Source organism: Gadus chalcogrammus, chromosome 20 (genome assembly GCF_026213295.1).
Source record: "Gadus chalcogrammus isolate NIFS_2021 chromosome 20, NIFS_Gcha_1.0, whole genome shotgun sequence".
NCBI lineage: Eukaryota > Metazoa > Chordata > Actinopteri > Gadiformes > Gadidae > Gadus > Gadus chalcogrammus.
This window is the reverse complement of record NC_079431.1, coordinates 14674978-14702752: the sequence shown is the minus strand read 5'-3', so window position 1 is coordinate 14702752 and position 27775 is coordinate 14674978. Positions and strand designations below refer to the sequence as shown.

Genomic DNA, 27775 nt, shown 5'->3' with positions numbered 1-27775 from the left:
TGGTGCAAGGTAACAAATGTTAATGTTGAGTGTGATTATTAATATCAAGCATATTGTGTGTGGCAGTATCTTCAACAAAGATTGTAAGGTTTAATTTAGATGATGGGTAGATTTAAGGTTGGTTAAAAGCAAGAAATGCGGGTTAGTCATTGTTGCCAATCATAAATATAATTAAATCATACAAATATTTCAAATGGAAGAAACTCTACAAGATGGTGTTTAGATAAAACCCACATACCAGAAGTATTGGCTTATCTACTTATTTAGGCCATGGAGAAGAAAGATAAGGTTGTATATATGATTTGCTATTGATCGTCCGACTACTATTCAATTCTTGGCCTCGGAAACACACATTCAGTATTTTCTCCTACAGTTGAGTGGTCTTTTCTTTAAAATGCATACGTCGTTAGTGCTACTTTAGTAAGGTTAGGATCACCTCCAATCATCTTCCCTAGCATTCCTTCCCTTACCATAGTTATCCATAAAGGAATAATTAACTCTCAAAGTAGGCTTCAGTTCTATAAATATTGTGGTTGGGAAGAGTGGTGCAACCTGGGATTTGTTATTGTTTTAGAATGTGAATTATTCCTTTAAAACCCGAAACCTAACCAAACAACTTCTTCTCAATTCATGTAGAAATAACAGCCAGAGACGCACAGAGGAGAACACAACAAGAAAGCTTTGAGTCAGATGGAAAAAGAACCTCAACCGTGTGCAAAAGTAAACTAGGATCTCTTTTATTTATTTTTTCTTCATTTTGTTATAGATCTATTTTCATCTGTTTCCGTTTGTCGTATTTCTACAGAAGTCCTTTAGGAGTTCCTAATCATGCGAGGTGCAGCTTCAGTGTGGATAGGGCATGCAAGGAGGCTGGGGCGACCGAGGTAGACACACACCTGGCGCCAAGATGGAGAGAGAGAGAGAGAGGGAGAGAGAGAAGACAGAGAGGTGAGAGAGCAAGAGCGAGAGAGAAAGAGAAACACAGACAGAGAGAGACAGAGAGAGAGCCAGAGAGAAAGAGACGACAGACTCAGAGACAGAGACAGAGACAGAGAGAGCTATTTGGGGCAAGGATGGAGTTCCCAACGTACAAGAGCGACCCCCCCCCCCCAACCCTTTTCGTCAGTCAGACGGTGATTCCCTTCCCACCACAGTTGCAACCAGGGTGGGGGGGGGGGAGGGGGGGGACTAGCCCTCTTTGTGGACGAAGAGGAGAAAGTGAGAGAGGAGGATGGGGGGAGGGGGAGCAGTTCAATTCTTGCTATAATAGTCACCATCCAATCCGCAGCACGGGGGATGGTTTACATCATGACATCATCAGTTGACATCTTTAGTGCAGTCCAAAAAAAAAAAGGAAAAGAAAAAGGAAGAAGATAAATACAAGTAGAAGCAGGCAGTCTTTACGAACAAAAAAACGTCTCAACACTGAGACGGGAGACGGAGACAGGAAATTTATCTAGAAATCTATTGGGACAGAGACAGAAGACTAGAAGTATATAGTAGAGAGAGTACATCAGAAAAGAGCAGGAACCGAGAAGGGGGCATTGAAGCGGGGGGGGGGGGGAGAACCGTTTCCTGTTCCTGGTGGGAAGGAGTTCGCAGGGACACCAGGGGTCGTAGGGTGGGGGGAGGGGCAGGGGGTATTGCTTCTGATGGGGGTCTTCACTCTGCCTGGTAAGAGAGAGCTTGGTCCCACAGATTTCAGGGATGTGATCCAAATCAAACAAGGGTTGTTTTTTTTCTCTCTTCTACTGATCTTCTCAGGTGATGTCTTGTGTTGGTTTGCTTGGTTCCCGGGGCAGAGGAACTACTTCCTTGGACTCCGGGGCTATACTCTCTCTGTGTGCATGTCACTTCCTAGCGAAACTAAACTACAATCTCCAGCTAGTACCAAACTCACAGGGCATCGCAGACACATTTACAATGCATCACACAGTTAAAACATCATATGGTAATATATCTATGTAGATATATCCATATATCTATATAGATATATCCATATCTATATATCTATATAGATAGATATATACACACACACATATATATTCATATTAATATCTATGTGTGTATATATATATATATATATATAAAAAAAAAAGTGTGACATAACATATGCCACGACCCAGTCACCTCATTGTTTCCGTGAGTGCATATAATGTAGGCTTGGGTGGCCCTGCCAGAATGCTACCTGGAGCTTGGGTCAGCCCAGTGGAGCCATTGCATTTCACATTAAATCCCTTCAACAGATCGGGAAAGAAATAAAATCACCACTCACTGTCCCAGCAGTTTGACAGTAAAGAGTGCAGGTATGGATAATTTTTTTTTTTTTTTACGTTTTTTCTTTTTTCTTTACATGATTAGAGCAAATGGTTTTACAAAGGTCAGAGCTTGTTTGTGGTTTTTGGCTATATACATGACATTTAGGTGTAGATGTATCTTTACAATTTGTACACCTAGCAACTGACAGGTACAGGTGTTTCCAGATGTTTTCTGAAGGTATCCTGAATACGAGGGTTCCCTTCTTTCCGTTTTTTTTTTCTTTGTACAAATCATTCAGGTACAGTACATTGTTCATTAGATCCCTCCAAAAAAAAAAATAATAATGCCAACAAATCTGGATTAAAAAGAGATTTGGAGAAGAAAAACAAAGTCTTTGAAAAGCAAGTATGGCAGGGAAACACACACAGGGATAGCATCTTTGGTGAGGATTCCACAACCTTTGCTCACAGAACCAAAACACAAAGAGAGAGGAACGCTTGGCTCGCGCAACCAACGCCATCGGCTGGCGATGCTCTTTCACTTGCTGTAACGTTCAGGAGGTCAAAGTTCAGGAGTTGATATTGCAGCAACAATGGGGAGAGAGGACGAGAGACGGTGAGATGACAAAGATGGTGCTCCAACGGTCTTTCATCGTTACTGGCCGTGTAACTGATTTGACATTGAGGCGTCTTCCAGGGCAAACCTCACTCTCGACGCCCTTAGAACGTCAACCCTGTTGACGTTCTTGCCATCTTTTGGTTTAGCGGTCGGAGCGTTTGCTTCCCGAACCCCTTCTGGCATAGAACCCATGTTAGTGTACAAACTCTGCAGAATGAGCTGAACAGGAAGTCCTCTTCCCTCTGATGATATGCTGCACTGCAGTTTAAATAGAGTTTAGATGTACAGGGAGGAAGAGCTACAATCGCTATCTGGAGGAAGGGAGGAACGGCGGGCAATGTAAATGGGAGAGGAATACGCCCCCTTCCAGGGGGGAGAATGTGTCTATAGATCAGCGTTTCTTAAACTATGGGTCAGGACCCAAAATGGGTCGAGATGCAGTTGGAGTTGTGGGCGGTGCCTGACAACGCACAGAACACGCAGAAAACGCCAGGATTGTACTGCTTTCGTTTAAGAAAAGGATTGCCAATTCTGATGTTTTCAGCATTTTCTGAGTGTGCGGGGGCTGGGTCCAACAGACTCAAAGAAATGGTATTTTGGGTCCTGAAATGAAAAGGTTTAAGAACCCCTGCTATAGAGGGAGTTGGAGGCCTAGCCATCTCCATCTCCTGGTCTGAGTGAAAAGGTGGCGTGGTGGACACACTGCGGATTCCTCAAGGGATCCAGGGTTCCTGGTGTCTGCTGTAACAACCCTAGCTGCAGCGCTGTTCCCATTTGTTCCAAATTAGAGAACCACCTTTTCACCTAATCCTCATCTACTCAAACACAACCCAGTTTAATAACCAAAACTCCCCCGAAATCAAACAAAATCATTCAAACTCAAATGCACACAGAAACATCTAGAAAAGGGAGCAAGGAGAGAGAGAGAAAGTTTCAAAGCTGCCTGTGGAGTAGCAAGATGCTGGCATTCATTTACAACGTTCCATCTCAAGACTTTTCTCCAAGTTCAGTTCCCATGCAAAGCCCTGGAGTGCAGCCCCTCCACACACACACCACCCCCCTACAGCCCACTGACCCCACCCCAACCATAGGCCACAACTGGGAGAGGGGGGCAGTAGGGGGTTGTTAGGAAGGGAGGGGTGTCATCAGCCTCTCACCAGTATCTCACCATGGTTCATGTTTTCATAAAAATGAAATGACAATGGCCTAAAAGACGTTTAAAAGACACATATACAAGAATGAGGGGAATATTGGGAATCAAATGGTGAGGAATGAATGAATCATTGATAGAAATTATTAAAAATAATTCATTATCATCAATTCATTGCTAAAAATATATAATTCTTAGTTATTCATACAAATAATAATTTATAGTAATTAATATAAACTATAATTCATAGTAATTAATACAAAATATAATTCATACCAATTCTAATAGGAATATAATAATTAAAATAATTGAGGGCCACAACTCTTAGGATCAGGTCTTTCTTTTTAATAAAGGCTCTAAGAAAAAAACACAACTAAAACACGTTTTATAGTATTTAACCTTTTCTACTAGATTTACATCCTTCAGAAGTACGCATCATTTTTAAATTAAAAGTAAAATGAAAAAATAAAAGGTACTTAATAAATCTGCCTGTTTTTGTCTAGGTAAAAACTACATTTCGCACTCAATAGACATAATGTCTTTACTTAAAAAAACTAAAAAAACAAGGAGTGATGAATGCAATAAGGAAATATCTCATAAAAACGTCATAAAAAAATCTCAATATTTTTTAAATTCCAGTTTTAAGTCGATTTATAGCTATAATCTTTAAAACAACAAAACAACAATGATAAAAAAAAACAGCATGACGTTTGAGGATGTTCTATGAGGAATGAGAACGAGATGAGGTTGGGGGAGGGGGTATCGTTGTTGAAAACACGCATACACACACATATTTACAATGTGTATGAAGTCCACATCCACACACACGCACCCCATCTCCCCACACACACAAAAACACACACACACACACACACACACACACACACACACACACACACACACACACACACACACACACACACACACACACACACACACACACACACACACACACAGGTCAGGTCGATGGGAAGGGGGTGGGGGGGGTCGCATTCATGCCTGGGTAAGAGGTGTGGTTTTGTGGTGGTGGGTTGAGCGTGTATTCATGTGTGTTTGTGTGTGTGTGTGAAGGACAAGTTTGTGAGTTCCAGAAGGGGCGGGGTTCAGATCCTCTCCCCTGGTCCCCCTGCTCCCCAACGCCCAGGGGACTCAGGAGGTAAGGGTGAACTGGTCCTGTTCGATGGGCTTCTTTACCCAGGCCCCCAGGCCAGCCTTGTGGAAGGCCTTGATCAGAGCCTGCTTGGCGTCGTGGTACTCAGACGCAGCCTGCTTGGCCTCGTGGTACGAGCCCGGCTTGGACACCTTGATCCTCAACGTGGAGGACAGCTGTGGGGGGGAGGGGCAGAGAAAGAGGGGGTGAGGGGGGAGGAGGTGGAGCGGGTGAGGAGAGAGGGGGTGATGGGGGGAGGAGGGTGGAGAGGGAGAGAGAGGAGGAGGGGAGAGAATTAGAGGGGGAGATGGGGGGAGGAGGGGAGATAGAGAGAGAGGGGGGGTGAGGAGACAGGGTGAGGGAGAAAAGAGAAGGGGAGAGAGAGGTCGGGAGATGGAGGAAAGGAGAGGGAAAGGATACAGAGGGCGAGAAGAGAGGGAAAGAGAAGACAAAAAACAGGCGGTCACAGTTAATAACGGAGGAGTTGTTGAATGACAGAAAAGTTGGCCTCAAACCGAGCACTGTCTCTCCAATGTCCCTCCCTCTCACTTTCTGTCAATCTGTCTTACAATTGATCCCCTTCTCCCCCGTTCTGTCCGTCTCTCCCACTCTGGCCTCCTCTCAATCTGGCATTCTGTCTCCTTCTTTTCTTTAGGGGTGTAAATATTAATATAGATCTATTCTACAGTGGAACTTGGGAGTTGGAAACTTTTTGCTTCCTAAATCACATATTGCATTCTTTCTTTCAAGGATTTTACAACCGGTCAACAATGTCTTACAGAAGAAAACAACAAATTTAAACTTAGTTGAAAATTGTTTCAATCCCTAAATCCACTTAATTAAACTCAACTTTTCACACTTGATGACAATGAAATGTGTACACAAAATATGCAAATAGGGAGATAAATAGATCCTTCTAGAAGCTTTCATCTTCCCACGTTTTGGCAATAAAACGGAAAATGTAAGATCTCCATAATCAGTGCAATAAAAAAGATTCAAAGGTTTGAGTTTTGTGTACGTGTGCGTGTGTTGCATGTGTGTGTATGTATCCATTGAGGGACACAGCTGTAGGTTAAAGCAGGTTAAAAATAAAGAAAGATAAAGACATTCAGGTACACTCTCCTAGTCAAAAAGGTACCGGGTTCAATCCCCAATGTTTGCAGCCTACATTTAAGCGTCTTAAAACAAGATAACCTTATCCCTGCCTGCATATTATTGGCCTTGCAAAGCTTAAAGTCTTCAATATGTAATCCCTTAATCCTGCTGAGGTCCGGGTCCGATGCAGGGACGGAGACGGGACAGGGACGGGATGGGACGGAACGGGGGCGGAGAGGGTTCTGGGTTGTTACCTTGGTATGCAGGCGCACCCAGCGGCTGTAGAGGGCGTGTTTGCAGAGGCGGGAGGCGCGGCCCACGTCGTCCTTCCCCGTGGTGGCGTTGATGACCTCCAGGGCCTGGTCGCCCACCGCCCAGTTCACGCTGAAGTTGGGGGCCTTGCCCGGCTGGCGCGCCTCCGCATTGCTGATGCCTGGGGGAGGGAGGGAGCGGTCAGAGAGTGGTCAGACACACCGGAGGCAAGTAGTCCGACAACAGTCGGAAGACGGTTGACAAATAGTGCGGTAAGAAGGTCAGAGCACCGTAAGGGAACAGTTAGAGCACAAGTCAGGGAAGAGTTTGAGAACAAGTGTGAGGGAAGAGAACAGTTAGTAAACAGCTAGTAAACAGAACAGTTGGAGAAAAGTCTGGTACGGTAGAGAACAGTCACAGAACCATGCGATTAACAGCGAGCGCAACAGTCAGAGAACCTTGAGAACAGTCCAAGTAACAGTAACAGTCAAAGTAACAGTCTGAGTAACTTTCAGAGTAAATCCAGCATCCATCCCACTCTTTCAGCCCTCATAATAGGCAGCGAGACTCAGGTTCATCTGTCTACCGTTCAGGCAGAAGACGATGTCATCTGGAACAAATGTTGCGCATGATTTAGTCTTTTCTCCTTTCCCTCATTTTAGTAAAGAGATGGTGCGGGAAAGAAGGAGGGAGAGAGCGAGTGTGTGTGTTTGTGCGCACGTACACATACATACGCATGTATGTGTACGTGCACACTCAACGAGACAGAGGCGGGCATGCATGTGAGTGCGTGCTCCAGTCCTCTGCCTCCATTAGCCGGGGAGGTGACAGATGATGATGAGGAGGAGGAGGAGGACGAGGAGGAGGAGGAGGAGAGGATGGAGCGCTATGCCAGCGCCCTTCGCCACTGAAACCCTCTAAAGCGGAAAAGGTTAACGACCTCCCCCGCCATTATCCCCGAACAACCCACAGATCCACAGGCCACGCGGGAAGGACGCCCAGCCCGCCCAGCCCTCCCACTCTGTTATGCCCCCCCCCCCCCCCCATCCCCCTAGTCCTTGGGAGGTTCAACTCTGGTTCATTCTGATGGAGTCCACTGACTCGTCGGCTTTAGACCAGGACTAGAGTGGGGGCTCACCTGGCCTCCATTTGTCGATGGTCATTCATGTAGTGTTTAATTCATGTGAACACACATATTATATTAATAACTCGTACATATTTAAGAATTTAGCAATGAATTATTAATAAGGTATTCATAATCCATATTACATTGTATATAATCTTAGCCGCTTTTTTTATGATTCTTCTTCACATTATCTTATATAATTGTCTTACTATTTTATATTTTCACATAGGTGTTCTTTAACTTTCCAATTAACATAAGCTGACAGCCTTTGATGTATGACATAGTAAGTCATCAAGTCTTGTCTCCTGTATCTACAAGACCATTTACACAACGCTTTGCAAATGTTGACTATTTGCATAAACCAACATGTTGAACCACATCTCAGACACAGTATGTAAATGTCACCGCTAATCAATGAGTTCAACCGTGGACCACTAGCGGTCTCCTATGGCAAAGGGAACGCTCTGGAGAGAGTACTGACCATCTAACGGCCATTTACCATTCACTGTGGAACATTTAGAAAGAGAAAAAGGTAAAAGGCCTAATTTGGAGTCAAAATAACAAACTAAATGGATTTAAAAATAATAATGCAAATGTATAATAATCAGAGTATATAATCTGAAGTATTATTATTTTTTCAAATCTGCTAAATATTAACCTCTGTTAGTGTCTGGATGTCTGATTAAAATTCCCTTGCACCTGGCTCTCAAGTAATCTAATCTATTCTGGTAGCCACTGTAAACCAGTCATGCATTGTGGCTAATACCTGTCATAACCTTATCTCCTTCCCTAATCTAACTCCCAACCTAATCTTTACCACAAACAACTCTAATATAACCTCAATTTATTTTATAAAACACACACACACATACATACATTATATCAAAGCTAATACGACTACTGTACAGTAGAGAAGGATCGTAGGACTCTAAAGTAGGAGCAGTAACGCTTTTCATCCAGTCCACTCTCCCCTTATCCAATCTCATCACATCAGGTCCTCTGGGCTCTGTGCGGTCTGAGCAAAGAAGGGGGACTGGCCGGGCTGAACCAGGACTGGACTCCCAAGGAAACACTGACAACAGCAGATACTGAGCCTGGGACACTGACCGCTGAGCAGGGGTCTGTTGAGGCTGAACTGGGTGGGCAGCTCCTCGATCTCCGAGATGCGCTGGTACATGGCCCGGGACAGGTGGTCGGCGTGGTACAGGCTGCCCAGGATGATGCTGGAGAAGTAGATGGGCTCCGAGAAGTAGCTCATGAGGGAGCCCTGCACCCCCACCACGTTCCACCTGGCCGGGGGAGATAAGAGAGGAGGGGTGTTACAACAAGGCGGTCCGGACCCCCCTCCACACTCCCTGCACCGTCCCGCTCCACTGGGGGGGGGGGGGGGAGGAGGCTGTCGACTCGGGTTATCGTTCGGTTCACTTTTTCAATGCAATGATAAACCTGGTCGTTGCACGTTTTCGTGCAAAAGGTCATTCGTTCACAGGTTCCAAAGTATGAATGAGTGAAATGAAAGCGTGAATAAGTCAAATACAATCAACTGACACAGTTCCGCCTGTTAAAGGGGCCGTCTGTCCTAGCAGACGAACCAGCCTTTGCGGATGTTTGTTCGCTTTGCCTTTAGCGGCTAGAAGGTACGTACGTACGGAGCGACACAAGCTATTTCAATATATCCTTACACACACACATACACACTGGGATGCATCCAATTTCATTCTCTCCGGCATTCCAGTGTATTTCCAGGCCGTGTCATTAAGCATCTCTCCTCCCAGTCTCCAACCCATTGACACGCTCTGTGGAGCATCACCTGCCTGGGCCCGGGTGGAGCCCCACCGGCCTCGCGCGCGCGCACACACACACACACACACACACACACACACACACACACACACACACACACACACACACACACACACACACACACACACACACACACACACACACACACACACACACACACACACACACACACACACACACAGAGAACGATAGAGAAGGAGAAGGAGAAATACAGACAGACAGATAGAGAGGAGCAAGGAGAAAGAAGGAGAGGAAGAGGGAGAAGGAGGTGAGAGGGAGGTGAGAGAGAGAGAGAGAGAGGGGGGGGGAAAGAAAGGGGGGTTGCAAGAGAGAGTGAAAGAAAGAGACGGGGGAGAGGGAGGTGGGAGAGAAAAACACAAAGAAAAAAAAGAAGGAATGAGACAGGGAGAAAGAGAGAGCATAGGGAGAGATAGGGGAGTTTGAAAGAGATACTGACTGAGTGCAGGTGAGAGGCTGAGGGCCAGGGAGTTACAGAGAGAGAAGGAGAGTGGGAGAGTTGGAAAGGCAGCACTAAAAGACCATTACTGAGCAACCAAAATAAGACAGTGACAAACATCACTGATGAGGAGCTCGGTGCTGTCAGGCTCCAGGCTGTGCTGTCTGTCGGTGTGTCTATTTGTTTGTGTGTCTGTTTGTGTGCTTAAGAGTGTGTTTGTGCCAATGTGTGTGTAAGAGTGCGTTTATGCCAGTGTGTGTGTAAGAGTGTGTGTGTAAGAGTGTGTGTGTGTGTGTGTGTGTGTGTGTGTGTGTGTGTGTGTGTGTGTGTGTGTGTGTGTGTTTGTGTGTTTGGGCCTCTGTGTGTGTAAGAGTGTGTTTCTGCCCATGTGTGTATGTAAGAGTTTGTTTGCGCCTGTGTAAGAGTGGTTTTGAACCTGTGAGTGACTAAGTGTGTTTGAACCTGTGTTTGTAAGAGTGTGTATGTGCCATGTGTGTGTAAGAGTGTGTTTTGAACCTGTGTGTGTAAGAGTGTGTTTGTGCCTGCGTGTGTTATAGTGTGTTTGTGCCTGTGTGTGTAAGAGTGTGTGAAATTGTGAAATTAATAACATAGAGGTTGCGTAGATAGTGGAAATGAGGCCCTGTAGACCTGGGGCAAACTGAAGCATCCAATAATAATATTCCATACGCACCATGAGAGAGAATGCAACCCACTCTCTAGGGCATTGAAGCTAGGTAATTAGTATAGTATGACAAAGGACGTCACAATATATTTTGTCTCCTGCAAACACTCTCCGTCTCCACACACACACCCCCGCACACACGGGTGGGAGCGTCTTCATTGTTGTTGTGCTAAACAGCAAACCCCCATCACCTCCACCCAAACAGCTGCTGCACCACAGCACAACCCTCCCTAAGCCGGCTACAACGGGTAACAGGAACTCTTACTGGGAGAGATCTTGAAAAATAGCCCCATCACCACTGTGGTTGAACACACTCACAGCTGTGGGTGGGAGAGATTGCAATAATGACCAATCAATTCACTGTGTTGATGCACCGAAAATCATTTGGATGTGTGTATATTTGTCGAAATGTAGCCATTTCATTTGAAGTACATTTTTCATACTTACAAAAATGTATTTAGACAATTATCCTGGACTCATAGTTTAAGTTTAACCGAAGAAAGAGAAACCCCCTATTATAGCACAGTACCATGCGACACAGGGAGCTAGTACTGAAACACACTCTGATCTACCGTCTTAGTTTGAGAGAAACCTTCTTCAGAGATCTACAGCGAGCGCTCCGTCACCGCCGGGTATGACTGGAGACTCACCGGTAGGAGAGGAAGAGGAGGAGGAGGTGGTGAAGGAAGAGGAGTTATGAGACACGTTTATCCCCCATCAGAAGGTAAGACACAGCGTTGCCTTGAACATGGACAGATACTGAAGAAGCAATGAGTTGCCTGTAAAAGTGCCTGAAGGACCCCTGGGCCTATCAATCTGGTCCGTCCCTGCCAGGCTAGAACAGGCCGCCGGGGGACGGTGTTTGAGTGTCTGTGTGTGTGTGTGTGCCGGAGCTGTAAAGCAATATGTCACCTTGTGACGAGAAGGGGGAAAAAGAATGAGGAATGAACACAAAACTACAATGTCTGAATGATTTATGTGTGAAATGCATTCAGACTCGAGCCCACGTCTTTCATTGAATTAAGTTCAGACGTTCAGACATTCAGACGTTCTTTCATTGAATTAAAAATAAATGTGTTTACGGACTACTTGCACTCTTGTATTTGTTTGGAAAAGTGTTATTTTCAAACTTCTAGTTATTTGGGTTAGGGTTTGGGAGTACAATGAGGCACATTTAAGTGACAGAAATAGATTTACTTAATTATCCTGTACTTGGGCTTAACCAGAACACCTGGAATAGGCAGAATTATTTATTCATTTTGAAAAGACATCTCATGTTGTAATTTTTTATCGATTACAGATAAATAAGAAAAGACATATGTATCCGAATAACAAACTGTCAAATGAAATGGAAGAACTTCAAAAAGGTGTTGAAGTTTGGTTGAGTCAGAAGCCGACAAATGCCAGGGATGATACCCGGTGCCTTCTGAAAGGGGATGGGGATTGAACCAACAACCTTTTGGATGGGTATCAAACCCAGTACCTGTAGGCACAGGGTGGCACCCAACAACTTTGAGATGGGGATGGAACACACAACCTTCGGTACGGAGATCGTCAGGACCTAGAAAATGGGGATTGACCTCTTTGAAGAGGATTGATCCGACAACCTTTGGTATCAAACCCAGGACCTTGGGACGGGAATTGTACCCAGGAACGTGACGAGGGGATCAAACCCATGACCTTTTTAGTTAGCACACAGGACCTATAAGATGGGGTTGGACCTCTGGGATGGGGATGAAACCAAAAAACTTTGGGAGGGGAACCAGGCAGCGAACCCAGGAGCCATGGGACTGGACCTACCGTGCGATCTTGTCACTGCAGGACATGGTGAGCAGGCGCTCCCCCTGCAGCACCCCGTCCCAGGTCTGGATGGTGTTGCTGGACCTCACGGGGATGGTCCCCTCCCCAGACTCTATCTTGGTCCTCAGCTGGCCCCGCGCCTTCCTGTTGGGGTGCCGGTCGCCCTGGTCTGGAAGCACAGCGACAACCAGTTATGACCTGAGCCACTTTAATAATTACGGTAATAATTGTATTTAATTATATGGGTCAGGTCTCATTTAGGTTAACCTCTTCTGCAGGAGAGACCTGATTTGCATCATCACACAAAAGGTTTAATCTGTTAACCAGAAACAAGCTGGTTCCGTTAATAACCATTTATAACTTGGTTAAATTGAATAACAATGTATATGTTGGTCCAGAAATGATGGTGCCTTCAAACAAAAAACGATGACCCAATACATTTTACAATAATGATGGATGGATATTGTAAAATATCTAATCAATTATTGATCGCCTGTCAGTAAATAGCCTTGTGAGACCTTCCAGATATAATTAGGTAAAGGTTTTGAAATTAATATGATGATCTGTAGAGAGAAACTCGCAGGGTTTTGATGGACTCCCTAGGCTGTAACTAACTACACTACGTCAAATCAAAGGAGACTCCAGTGATAACCACCGATAATCAAGCCTTGAGACGCAAGACGACACAGCGGCCTGAAAACTATTAGCGAATCGTATTTGATCTTTAAAAAAACAAGTTGATGGTTGTATCAGAAGGAGCCATTATTCAGCGGAACATTATTAATGTGTCCCGGCGCTATACAAAGCCAGCTATCTCTACAACGACTAATTCAGTGCAGCCGCTATTCAAACCGCACGTACGGACGGGGAAACTGTAGAGGGTGGGGCGGGGAACGGTTAATCACAAGAGATGGGGAAGTCTGATGGAGAGGGAGGGAGGGAGGGAGGGAGGGAGGGAGAGAGAGAGGGATAACGAGAGAGGGAGGGGGAGAAAGCGGGGGATAGAAAGGGAGAGGATGGAAGAGAATGAGGGGGAGGGAAAGAGAGGGATGGAGGCAGGGGGGAGTTGGAGTGGTTGGGATGAAAGAGTGAGAGAGAAAGGGAGAGAGAGATTTAGACAAATCATGCTAATTACTTCAGCTTTATTTGAAAGGTGTTTGTTAAGCGCATTCGGACAGCGGAGCACAATTCTAATTAAATGAAACGGAGCACAGAAAGTGGAAACAGAGAGTTAATTGAATGAAAATAAACAGATGTCGATATTGAATTTGAGATTCAATTAAAAATGTGTCAGAGGGTGTGAGGAGGGGGGGGGGGGAGGCGGAGCACGAGGGGGTTATGATTATGAATAATAGCAGAGCCACTGTATGGGGACTTTGTTTTACGCCCCTTATCAAGAATGTGTTGAATCGCGCGAGCAAAGTGTGCACTTGTGTATGTGCAAGTGTGTTTGTGCATGTGTGTAGGTGCATCAGTGTACGGGTTTGTGACACGTAACAGACCACCAATTGGCAGAATTGCACATCGTACAAATTTCATGGAGGCGACTCAGCATACCACGTGATTCTGCTACTTAGAATTAATCATTTAGCACACACTTTTATCTGAAGCCACTCCCTATTTACTATTTAGTCATTTATATACTAAATCACTAAATAGTAAATAGCGAGTGGCTTCAGGTAAAGTCTACAAAATTGTATACGCTTTTATCTGAAGCTATTCACTAGTTAGCCATTTAGTAGACGCTATTATCTGACGCCATTTGCTTTTTACTATTTAGCCATTTAGTAGACGCTTTTATCTGAAAACACTCCTATTTAGTATTTATAATTTAGTTACTAAAATACTAAAGAGAAAATAGCGAGTGGCTTTAGATAAAAGTGTCTACAACATTTTAGTAGACGCTTTTATCTGAGGCCACTCACTATTTACTATTAAGGCATTTAGTAGACGTTATTATCTGAAGCCACTCGCTATTTACTATTTAGCCATTTAGTAGACGCTTTTATCAGAAAACACTGCTATTTTCTATTTAGTAATTTAGCTACTAAATTACTAAATAGCGAGTGGCTTCAGATAAAAGCATCTACAACATTTTAGTAGACGCTTTTATCTGTGGCCACTCACTTTTTGCCATTTAGGCATTTAGTAGACGTTATTATCTGAAGCAACTTGCTTTTTACTATTTAGCCATTTAGTAGATGCTTTTATCTGAAGCCACTCGCTATTTACCATTTAGCCATTTAGTAGATGCTTTTATCTGAAGCTACTCGCTGTTCACTATTTAGCCATTTAGTAGACAAACACTTTTATCCATTGTGAGTTCAGATATGTCCTACAGGAGCAGGTAGGCGTTAAGAGCATCTTTGCTAAGGTAGACTGTGGACATTCAGGAACAAACCCAGGACCTTTTGGCTGGAGGCTGAAAACCCTGACTACTACACTATTCCGTCCCTGATGAAAACCAATCGGAAGGCGGGGCATGACAGCCCAGTGCTACGGGTGTTTGTCCTCCCAGCCGTGTTTGTCCTCCCACCCTTGAGCAAGACGCCCAAACCCCTACCTTAATGATGGAGCTCCAAACAAAGTCTGCGTCCTGACTCCTGACTGTAAATCTCTTAACTGGACTGAACCAGTGTCTCATGTGACCGGTGCGAGGGCGTCGTCGGTGTGTGTGTGTGTGAGCGTGTGCACGCACCTTCCATTGCCGCCTCGTGGGGGGAGAATATGCGTGCGTCTCCGCAGGGAGAGGTGCTGATGTACAGGTGGAACTGGACGTTGTCCTTCAGACGGTAGCCCCGCTTGTCACAGCGCAGGAATATCGACTTCTGGTGCTCCTCCCTGTTGTTCCTGGTGTGTGTGTGTGTGTGTGTGTGTGTGTGTGTGTGTGTGTGTGTGTGTGTGTGTGTGTGTGTGTGTGTGTGTGTGTGTGTGTGTGTGTGTGTGTGTGTGTGTGTGTGTGTGTGTGTGTGTGTGTGTGTGTGTGTGTGTGTGTGTGTGTGTGTGACGAAGCAGATCAAAGCAGGTCAGATATGAGGCTCGTATTCTGAATAGTCCCACGGCCAAGTCCAAATCTCTTTAGGCTACAGAATCAAGGTGTTCTAAATATTCCAAGTGAGACGATGAAATAAAAAATACACACATGTACACATGTTTGTACTTTGATTGAAAACTCCCGCATTCAAACAAAAACATACATAAAGGCAACACTTAAACTCAGACACTTATGCGTGCACCTACTCTATTCGCCCTTTTATTTCATTACATATATTTCTATGCGAACACACACACACACACACACACACACACACACACACACACACACACACACACACACACACACACACACACACACACACACACACACACACACACACACACACACACACACACACACACACACACACACACACACACACACACACACACACACACTGACCCCAGGAAGTGCTCCAGTTGGGCGTAGAGGTATCTGATTAGCGAGCGGCGGGCGATGATCTCAGCGTGACAGTCGTTGAGCGCCAGGCCGCGGTCGCTCATGTACTCGCCGTTGATGCACTTGGTTCCCGTGGAAACGCAGATCACCTGCGCCTCCTTCACGTCGGTGCCTGAGGGGAGTCGGGGGGGGGGGGTCGGGGGTGAAGGAACAAGGACGTTAGTACGACGCACACAAAGACAGACACGCACAGACACACACGCAGACTTGAGAGACGAGGCGCGGTCACTCATTGTATCTGGTGATGGGCAGTGAGTGTTTGTGTGTGAAATGCATTCAGACGTGTAGTCTGAATGCCCCTTAACCCAATGGTGATGCAGAGCAATACACACAATGATGTGTTTTGCTATTCACATTCGCATACATCGATGATGGAGCTAGTTTGTCTGCTGGTGTGTGTTTCAACAGGTTATTTGAGTACTGCTAAAAGTACTAAAATGTACTACGCAAATAAAAGGCTCAACCATACTCTTTTTTAATATGTATCCATCCATCCATCTATCAAAAAGCCAATTTTCTCACATTAACGGACAAATATCGTAGCAGTGATATTGAAACATATTTTGGTCAAAGGTTCGGATCAATAGTAAAACAACTCGGCGCTCCCCCCCAAGCTGGTGTTTCCTAGCGTAGAGAACTGAAGAGCAGGGCTGTGCTCCATCCAGGCCTAGCGGACCTGCTACGCTACTCTGCTCCTGCTACGCCTCCTGAACTGAGCGGGATCTCAACGATCCATGTGGGCTCAACATATTGGTAATGTGTCAAGAAAACCGAACCTCAAAGAGAATGGACAAGTCATCAAAAGAGAGAAAAAGACCTCAAGCAAAACATAAAACTCTCTAAAGAAAAAAAAGAAAATATATTACATCAGTTACAGCATTTTAATGAACCGGTATATGCTGGATGTAAATGTATTATATCGACCTATAGTAACCACAAGCACCACTTTGGAAGCATTTGAAAAATAAGTTTTGTTTTTGTAAACTTTATAATGTAGAGTGACAACCTAGTGTGTGTTTAACGGTCCGTACAAGGCCTGGTGTTTTAGATTTAATGCCAGGAGAATATAACCCCTGTACTTAAAGCAAAGTGCCACACTGTTAATATGATTGATGGCCTTTATCCCAGTGGCTTCTCCAAAAGCATCTTTCATTGGTTGAAAACAAGAGGGAAGTGTTTTTGATGGAACAATGAGTTAAACAGGGGAATATTTAATATTTAGGGATCAGAAGATGCTTTTATCTATACTGACTTAAAAGGCATTTATTTTTATATCCATGTTAGTCGCAGGTAGGGGTTTGGGGTCAATTCCCTCCAGGATGTGTACAGGTAGTCTGCAGACATTGGGGGACCGAGTCACAGTCCTAGCCAGTCCACTGTCCTAGCCTGATGGATTTCATGGGGCGACTTCAACACATTTTTACACGTTAGGTCAATACCTTCCTACACGCCTCATTTCAGCATGCCTGTCATCTACCTGTTGTCATGACGACCCCCGCAAGGACTTTCCGCCGTGCGTGAGGGGAGGTGAAGTTTTCTGTCAGCTCACTGAACTTATCCACCACCAGACGGGAGACGGCGTCTGCGAGCACCTGGGGAATAACGCACACACAAACCATTAACACACATACACACCGTTAACACACGCATAGCGTACGAACACACAGTACACAAAAACCAATAGCGTACACACACACACATACCGTTTACATACACGCATATTTTTATACAGGCACATACCGTACGCACACACATTCCATTTACAAGCACCCGTACCGTACGCACACACAACCGACCCACATTTACCTTCACAAAGAAAATCACACACATCAAAACATTTACACCAGCACACAAAAAACACTGTCAGACGCACGCACCTTCACAAAGAATCACACACATAAAACCATCTACACACCCACACACACGCACACACACCAACAAACCCCCCCCCCCCCCCACACACACACAGACCCCCCACACACACAGACACTGAACGAGCCTCCCCTTGATGCGGCGTCTCCCTGGTCAGTCACCTTGTCCCCGGGCGTCCACCTCTAACGCGGTGGAAATGATGACGGGCGGGAGAGCACCGCACGGCTCGATGGCCTCAAATTAGGGAGATTAGTGAGATATCAGCAGAGACCCCCCCCCCCCCCCCCCGCCACGCCGCGCCGCTTTGGCCTGCCAAGGTCGCAGACCGATGGTGCATTTAACCACAGGGTCCGGGCCGAATACATCTTTTAAAAAACGTTTAAGCTTTATTATTAAACAATCTCGGCCAGAAGCCCTTTGCTGTGACGAAGTGTATTGTGGCACACGCACGTTGAATCGGAGATGGTAAATGGACTGCGTTAATACGGTGCTTTACGCAAAGCGCGGCACAATTAGTGCCCCCGCATTCACCCGTTCATACGCTGAGTGTGGTGTCAACCGTAGCAGCCGGCTCGTAAGGAGGGGTTTAGGTGTCTTGCTCAGGGACACCACCTCCACACTTGGCGGGGAGGAGCCGGGGAGGGAACCAGCATCCTTCTGCGTACCAGACGCCCAACTCACTCCTGAGACACTGCTGTCCTCTAGCAAGGCAACTGGGAGACCAACTAGCTAGTGAATCAATGGGCAGGATTGTGTACGTTGAGTTGCCCAAACTAACTCTTTTAGGGTCCGTTTTATTTGAATGTGGCTCTCTCTGTTGTATGTGCCTTCTGTTTTCTTTATTGTAAGATGCTCTATCTGTCTGCCTGCATTTTAATTTGAAATTAGTTTTAAGACGCTTTTAGTCAACGGTGAACAGTTGAAAATGTGCATATTGGTTAAAATTGCGTATTTATTTTGTTGTTCAACTAAAAACAACTGCATCTACCTTAATGGATGGGTCAAAATTCTGCTTTTTTAAAACATAATTTTAAGGTTTTTAGGTATGGGCACCATAAACCTATTCAACTCAAAAACCATCAGGAATACAATTAGGTGATGGATTCATTAAAACACAGAGCGTGAGCGAACATGGAACAGCACGGGAAAAGCAGTTTAACTTAAACAGTTCCTCCTATTAGCCCGCCGCCAGAATACTAACACACATTGAGTAAATATCAACGGACGTGAATTAATAAGGGAAATTAGTTAGGCGGGTGTTGGCGCTATCGCTAATCGGGAGGGGGAGGGGGGGGTCGTCACCATCGTCGAATAAATCACCTCAACCTCTGGAGAGCGTAAGTAAATAAGGACGGGGAATGCCGGACAGGCTTGGTGGGGACGCCGTTGACGGTGCATCTCGCTGATTGCCTGCGCCAGCTCCATTATCTTGCTTCACACAGAGACACGTCCCTGACCATCACCTCTAGTGTGTGGGCAGACGCAGACACCTGCCCCCCCCCCCCCCCCCAGCGGGATGAGGACTTTACTGAAAAGAGCTGTCAAAAGAGAGGACTTCACACACACACTGAGCGGCTCTGCATGTCTGTGGGTCCAAGGGGGGAAGGAAACACACAGATACACCAAGGCTTTCTCGGGCCAACAGTCAACTTTTGAAAAGAGCAACTGGCCCTTTATGCTGTGGTTTCCTCCACAATGTATGTGCAAATCTATATTTAGGCAATTTTTTTTCTGCCAACGCGCAACATTAACAGAATGTCCCTTTGAATAAGTGTTCAAAGGAAGGTTGTGCAGAAATACCTTTTTTTTATTGTGTTTTCCTGAGTTTCCGAACATTCCTTTGCAGCGTCCATGGAAAACTTTTTGAGTTTAAACTTCAAATTACAAAAACTATTAGGACTACTTTAAAAGGTAATCTTCCCTTAATTAAATCTTCAGTCATACTAGACTGTCGTCTTAATTTTGAAGGATTGCTTCGAGTCCAGTGAGGGTTAACAGAGTATCTCATTGCTCCATTTCTACAGGACCGGAAATATAATTGAAAATTAAAGAGCTTGTCTCAACTGAATCCTTAAAACAGAATGTGAAAGCGAAGCACAGAGATGAAATTGGAATAACCTATAGAGAATAAGACAATAACGGTCGGATCTGAACCTAACCAGCCACACTGAAAGCTCTCGTATCACCTGGTTTCGGATCAAACCCGAACGCAACTCATATTCTAAAGCAACCGACCATTAACTTAATAACCCCCATACCTCACTAACACCCATAACCCAGGGTTTCCTACAGCACTTTCCAGCTTAGGCGGCCGCCTAAGCAACACACGCCTGCCGCCTTAACTACGACCTAAACGAGATAGTTTAATTTGTAAAATAAATATAAAATATAAGCACTACACTCACTTTCTTTGTATAGATCAGGCTGCAGGGCAACAGTCTGCGTGAAAATAAGATAGAAAAGGTCCACTTGCACCCCCCCCCCCCGGTCTGATGGCAGACCCCACCACCGTATCTAACAAATTTTCCGCAGGAAACCCTGCATTACAAGTGTAACAGTACATAGAGCATTAGATCCGAACACTGCATAGAGCGACAGCGTTACCTGGGGGAGGTGCAGCTGCAGCCCCTCGCGCGGGATGGGCTGGCGGGACGGCGTCTGGTCCAGCTGCATGTTGAAGAGCGCCGACAGCACGGCCTGCGCCGCCCGCGCCTTGGCCAGCTTTTTGTTGCGCCCTGAGCCCTCGAACGTCTGCGCGTCCACCGTCACCGACATCACAAAGTTCTTGGCGTGGCTCTCGCCGCTCTCCGACACAAAGTCGTACTTGAGTCCCGGCCGCAGCTCGTTCAGGATCATCACCGGGTTCTTCCCGCTGGTGGGCGAGCTGAAGACCGACGGCGGGGGCAGGGGCGCCTGGGCAAGGCCGCTGCCGGGGGGCACGGGCAGGGGGTACTCCCCCAGCGAGTTCAGGGGCCCGCTCCCGTTGGAGCCCAGGTAGAAGGCGTCGTCGGGTGGCGCCGGCGTCTCGAAGCCGTTGAACAGCATGTCGGGGAAGTCCGCCTGGTCCGAGGTGAAGTCTGTGTTGACGGTCAGCGTGCGGCCCATGGCCAGGTGGGCCTCCGAGGCATTGGGGAACTGCACGAAGGAGCGCAGCGCCTTCTCCGCCGCGTTGAGCTTGGCCTTCTTCTTGGTGGGGCCCATGCCCTCGAAGAGCTGTCCGTTGACCTCCACCGTCATGACGAACACGGGCGCGTGCACGGGGCCGGTCTGGGACAGCAGCTTGTACTGCAGGCCGGGCTTGATCTCGTTCAGCTGCATCAGGGCGTTCTTGGGAAGCACGGGCCCCGGCGTTTTCTTGCGCTTCTTGGCACGGAACTTGGAGTGCGAGTGTCCGTTGCTGCCCTCTTCCAGCGGGCGCTTGCGGCTGCCACCGCCGCCGCCGCCGCCCCCCCCGCCGCTGCCGTTGGAGAGCGGCTCGGCCCCGGCCCCGCCCTCTTTGGAGGACACGTTGTCATGGTTACGGTTTTCCTTAACCTCGGTGCTGCTCGAACCTGCGGTGCCCAGAAAGAGTAACTTACAGCGCCTTCGTTGCAGGATCTTGTAAATGCAAAATTTATGGATTCCTTTATCACTCTTTGGAACTGAACCAGTGATTTGTGTTTCTTCATGATGATAAAAGGAGCCAGATTTAGATTCGGCAAACATTAGTCTCTCCTTTTTCTAAGTCTAATCTTTATCACTTGGACCGCTAAAAGGTATAATTGCAGTTATGATTGGCTACTTTTGTCATGTTAATAGGAATAGTGGATAGATTACCATTTCGGTTTTCATGTAAATAAGTGAGGATTGGCTATGATTCAACAGAACTCCTAGCTTTTTAATAGAAGGGGGAAACATTGGGAAAAGTAATCATGATGAACTTATCTAAATAAAAACTGTAATGTACATGCATGTACACAGTGCACAATAATTGTAGTATAAGATAAAGTAACATAATAATATAAATTCTCCCTGACTGTCAAATTTGCATATTTCTCAATAAAAGTCAAATTTACAAATGAGGGTTTCTCTATAACTATGCATTGAATATTAACTCAGGATTAAGATTGTAGGAAACACATATCACCAGGTCCAGTTAACAAAGCGGATGGAATATTGGTGCAAAAATTTCCATTTATAACATCCTTCAGCAAAGACTGAATAGGTTACTCCTTGCGGTACTCGAGGGAGAAGGGGGGTGGAGGAGGGTTGGTGGGTGCCCTAGATAGATGTTTGGGTTCGTGGGAGGAGGAAGAGGAGGAGGGTTGGTGGGTGCATGGGGAGGAGTGCAGGAGGTGGAGAAGGAAATCGAGGACCAGGCAGACAGGAGAGGAACCTTCGTCCACAAAAGAAGAGGATCTTGGGAGCGACCAGGCCACTTGGTTCAGGTGTTTAACAACGTGCTGGCAAACCCTTGTTACATGATGTTGTTTCCAGGCCAAGGAACCAGCCAGACATCCATGGAGGACTACAGAATCCTGATCTAATGATGAAGGGCCACAGAGTCTCCCCTCCTTCATCTTTAAGCTCTGAACGTCACGTATGCGGTAGTTAAACCGATGCACTGGCAAGCCCATACCCTCTGAATGCCATCAGAGATAAGACCCAGAATGAACTAGTCGAGTCTATTCTAAATTAAACGTGTGTCGTGAAAGTGTCATGAAAGATACCATAGTCATACAGTCAATGCAAAGGCCAGCCAGGGATCATAGAGGAGGACATTTGGCAATGCAGAAAGGCAAACTATTACTACCACTTATGCTAATACGACTGATATGAGAGTATTGGCAGAAACAAATGTCAGGTTATTAAACTTCTTTGGTTTGTATAAAAAAAGCAAAATACCAACACCAACAGGCCACAGCAATCAACTGATAACGAAACCACTGACAGGACTGACGGGACAGACAGAAAATCAAGAAGCATGCTCATGTTTGCAGATTCAATTCCTACGACCAATAAAGAAATTACAAATAAATCTATTCATTCTAAAAAAATCTTTTGATAGATAAAAATTAAGATGATCCTAAAAATCATAGATCATGAATAGAAAAATATATATTTTCCAGTTAAACATTATTAATTTTTTTGGAATAAATAGCTTAAAGTTGCAATGTGTCCGTTTTGAGCCCCTACAACATAGTAGTTGGGAGACTCTCACGATTCAAAAACTCAATAACAGTGTTCCGTCTCCTCCAACTGGCCGGTAAACTGTGACGTGAACTAGCATAGCTTGGCTGATTTGGTGGCAAGAGTGGGAGGGGTTCGGTGGTATGATTCTTGTAAACAAAGACAGGTATGCTGTAGTAAAAAAAGACTGCAGAAGGTGCTGAACAGCATATTTTATTTGAAGAACAGATCGCATATAGGACGTGATTTTACTGATTACATTATGGAAATCACTAATCAATAAGCACTGAGTACAGATCTGTTAAGATTATTTTAAGCCCAACGCTTGTTGAAATGTCACACATTGCGACTTTAGGTAAGGTTCCCTAAAATATTCAGCAGTTTTCCTGCTATTGCCTTTAGATCAAAGCTGCAGCAGCAAGCTTGAGTTTAAGCTTCTTAATCATACTTCGGAGTGGATTGAGGCTCTGGCATTTCTGATCATTTGCCTTTTTATAATCATCATTTATTTTAGGTCTGGCAAATGAAATCCCTCACATATTTGTATGAGGGGCAAAATCTAAGATTACCTTTTTTTTGCCATAAAAAGTGTGTGTGTGTGTGTATGACTAAACTCACTCTGCACTGCAGTCTCAGCACCGAGGAAGCAAAGCTTCAATAGAAACGTCTCCCTTTGACTTCATGTCAGCCATGTTTCAATAAGAACTGAAGATGGTGGAACCTTAGGGGGGGGAAATCATAGCTCGTCCTGAAAGAACGGTTTCCCTGATCCCTACTCATCTGATGTAGGGGATCCTACCCCGAACATCCAATTAAACCTCAATACACCCAGAAGACAGGAGGGGGTGGGGAGGGAGGAGGAATGGAAGAAGATAGGAAGACGGGGAAGGTAAGTTGTTTGACCTGCTGCTTTTCAGATAAAATAATTAGTTCTTCCATAAGTTTCTAAGTTTCTGCACAGTAAAGTTCAGCTTTCTGTGTGAATATAAGTGGCCTATGCTTCCCTCTGTGTGTGTGTGTCTGCGTTCGAGAGAAAGTGTGTGTGTTTGTATAGGTGTGTGCACGTGTTTCAGGTTCATGCAAGGATTGTAGGCAGAGTCACGTGCATTTATGGTTTTACTCGCACATTCTGAATTCACACTGCAAACAATGAAGCATTTTCTAGCTGTATTATGCTAATACAATAATCTTTAAGTCGGAGGGAAACACATAGACAGCAAATAAAATATTCAGAAAGAGGGAGATTGAGAGAGAAAGAGAGAGAGAAAGAGAAAGAGAAAGAGAGAGAGAGAGAGAGAGAGAAAAAAAAAGAGAAAAGAGAAAGGGACAGAAAAGAGAAAGAGAGAAAGAGAGGAAAGAAAGACCGACGGATTGAAAGCGATAGACGTAAAGGAGGAGAAGGACAGGCAGAGAGGCAGGCGGGAAGATAAGCCAAGACAACCATTTAAACACAAACACTTGAGTGACAAACCAACACCGACCCCGGACGGGAAGACATGCAGCCTAACAGACAGGAAGGACAAGGAGGAGGAGGAAGAGGAGTCGAAAGAAGACACTCACTCATGTTCTCTTCCTCGTCCACATCCATGGTGAAGGGTTTGGCCTGGCCTGGCCTGGCTGCTGCTCCACCTGGAGGGAGGGGGGGAGAGAGGGAGGAGAGAGAGAGGAGAGAGGAGAGAGGAGAGAGAAGGATATTGAGTAATATTGAGGCTGCTGAGGTTTCAAGGTGAGGGATCCAGACTGACAGAAGCAGTCTATTGTGACTTTAATATCCTCCTATTAGACCTCATTTCCCCTGCTCAGAGATATACTGCCACTGACACAGCCCCCCCCCCCCCACACACACACACACACACACACACACACACACACACACACACACACACACACACACACACACACACACACACACACACACACACACACACACACACACACACACACACACACACACACACGGCTCAACCTCTGCTCTTTATAGAGCTAATACACGCACGGCCACAAACCCACACCCACACCCACACAGTTTCATGTAAAAACTTCACAAGTATATATTTATTCAGTATGTGCATGAGAAAATTCCCTCCATCAGCATGAATAACATTTTATAGAAACCACACCCACACACACAAGCAAGCACACGCACGCACGCAAACACACACGAGAGGTATTATAAAAGAGCTTTTCAAACATCACACATATTTCACAGTTCAACAGAGTTTAGACTTTTTTTGCACAATGAACATGCTATTCAAACACATTTCACATCAAAGCTGGAGGCACAACCCGGCACAACGTTGGCTCTATCCACAGAACAGCCCCGGAAGGATTAACACTTCTTAAGACCACTGGAGAAAAGGAAATAGCTGGTGCAATGTCCACGCAGTGACCGAAAAACATCCATTCCAGGTTGGTGATTTAGCGACACTCAACCAGGATTAAGTGGCCAAGCATAGTACGGAAAACGGTCTGAATTAAAGAGGTGATTATCTGCGGAGATGGGGAAAGTTATAGCATGTACGTTTAGATTACCATCAAATTAATGCTTCTTCAGAGATCCGCTGAGCTGCGCTGAACGGGGAGAACACTGAGCAGTCCGTGGGGCCCCAGCCACTTGCTTAGAATTACCGTAAAGATATAGATTTATGATAATTCCTAATAATTGAAATAATATTGTCTATATTCCTATTTTTCCCAAATTGGAAACACAAGCAAGTAGAGTTTTCTCAGGTGGTATTTTTCTAAATGTTAATCCAACAGTTAAACAATTAATCCAAATTAAAACCATTAAACCAAAGGCCTACCGATGTAAGGTTTTGGATAGTTCTTCAATTGAATTCTCTACCTAAAACTTGAGCTCACACCAGCCACGTCAGGGAATACCAAAAACATGAGGAGCATCTACATATAGGTATAGGCAGAAGTAAACAACAGCATAAGGATTTGAAACAGACTGTACCAATTCAACTTCTGCATCTTTTAACTGGAACTTCCATTCTTCAGCCAAACTAAGCTAAATGGGCAAATTAATCTAAACTAATGTCGAATGACAGTAAAATATGCTAGCACAATTATGGGCCAATTAAAGATTCATATTCCGCTCAATAATTTCAGATGAAGGAGCGGGCTGGATGTGGGGGGAGAGGGATGAGAGTGGGGGAGGGAGATGGGATTGTCTTTGGCAGCTAAGAGAGTCTCCAAAATTGCAGACAGGTGTGCACGGCCCCTCAACTCCATGCACGGCTAGTTTTCACTGGAAAACACACCTGTAGACCGCAGGAAGACAGACGGGCACGCATGAAGCACAAAAACCCATTCATAGTCTCAGAAACATGGGGAGTGTTGTCCAACATGCAAAGGATAGCTAGCGGATGCTTTTTGATAAACAGATATAAGTTCTGGAAAAAAATCTTCATTCACATTTTCATGGTAAATAAACATTGGAAACATTAAGTCGAAATTTGTTTTTATCTTGTAAAGGGCTCTTTCTTCTCTGTGAATCTGATAAGGTGATGAATTCTTCAAAATGTAATTCAAGAGTGAAATATAATGCAATTGATGCTCTGTATCTTTTTTTTTAAAGAAACAAGTTAAAAACATATACAAGAGTACATGTCATTTTTTAAAAAGGGATATTTGTTTATTTTTAAAGGCATTAGACTTGATCTAGCTAACTGTAGTAAGATTGAACCAGTGAATGGAAGAATGGAGCCTGGATGAATGAAGCCCATGTCTCAAACACAGTAAATATTCATTGGGTTTTCAAGCACGTTGTGTTTATCTGAGTCCTGTTTACAATGCCAATGTGGCTGTCACTTCTGCTTTCAGCATAACACTGCCTTGCTCATGAATCTTAAGCATCTCAAGATTAGGTCCAATCTATGGGCTGGCTAGAGGAACACAGCAAAGAGAACAACGTCTACTTTCTGTGGTTCAAACTGTGGTGATTCTTGATTCAATCTCAATGCAACCTTTACAGGTTGGATTTCGGCAGGTTTGAAGTCTTTCTATGTTAAATATTAATTATATTGTTATATAAAATTGTATTATTTTTCTTGCTATTGATATTTATATTGTTATTTTGAGATAGACAGTATGTAAGGCAGAGAGCTCAAGTTGCAGCTGTGTGGTTGAGAACATGGATACATATACTTTCCAGTGAGCCCAGAGCTATATCAAGCACATATTTTATCCTCATTAAAGTTTTATCATTTCCAAATCTGATTAAGTAATGCGATTAGTTTGATGTATCACGTTCACACAAACAAAAATAATAAAACTAGATTCAACCATTTCATCTGGGTGCTGTTAGTAGGGCTTAGGACATATTTAAAAAAAACTAAATGTAATAAAAAGTAAAACCTCAACATGCATTTTGCTAGCTTGAATAATAGCAGCATGTAGACATTTTCTTAAATCTAAATTATACCCAATCCATGTCTATCACGGTAGTTCTTCAAGGATATCTAATAAACAGAGAATCAAAAGTCACGATATCTGGGGACTGCCAGAAGTGAGAAACTAGTCTACAATCCACTTTTTTAAACCATCTTTTGATTATTTTTGGTGCCAATGAGTTTTTTTTAGTTTTTTTTGCCGCAGAGGGGCTGGAGCCGGGAGATACGGAGTGAGAGAGAGTGGTTACCTTGGGCGAGCAACCATCGGCCCGCCACGAACATAACCGATACCATGTCGTCAAAGAGGGAGAGAAAGAGAAAGAGAAAGAGAAAGAGAAAGAGAGAGAGAGAGAGAGAGAGAGACCTACTGGCACTGGAGGTAATTTCTACGGTGACCGGGAGTAACGGTAGAGCGGCGAAGGATGAGGAACAAAAAAAAATGAAAAGAT

The 27775-nt window shown here is 44.9% G+C and overlaps 1 protein-coding gene across 6 annotated transcripts in view; it reads right to left on the bottom strand.

Annotated features, from left to right (window-relative positions):
* Positions 1–3418: 3418 nt before the first annotated feature.
* The window catches only part of adarb1b (adenosine deaminase RNA specific B1b), a 118768-nt gene continuing 94411 nt past the window's right edge, over positions 3419–27775 (bottom strand). For 5 of the 6 annotated variants that reach the window (XM_056580133.1, XM_056580136.1, XM_056580134.1 and 2 more), the window contains 9 exons: positions 24490–24558; positions 20365–21311; positions 17366–17480; positions 15832–16000; positions 15091–15242; positions 12393–12561; positions 8758–8939; positions 6527–6705; positions 3420–5353 (listed from right to left, as the gene is read on the bottom strand). In XM_056580133.1, the coding sequence (XP_056436108.1) occupies positions 5177–5353; positions 6527–6705; positions 8758–8939; positions 12393–12561; positions 15091–15242; positions 15832–16000; positions 17366–17480; positions 20365–21311; positions 24490–24517 (2118 nt within the window). In that variant the 5' untranslated portion in view covers positions 24518–24558 and the 3' untranslated portion in view covers positions 3420–5176. Of the gene's footprint in view, positions 5354–6526; positions 6706–8757; positions 8940–12392; positions 12562–15090; positions 15243–15831; positions 16001–17365; positions 17481–20364; positions 21312–24489; positions 24559–27775 lie in introns of all 6 variants that reach the window. The other variant, XM_056580137.1, reaches the window with a different exon arrangement.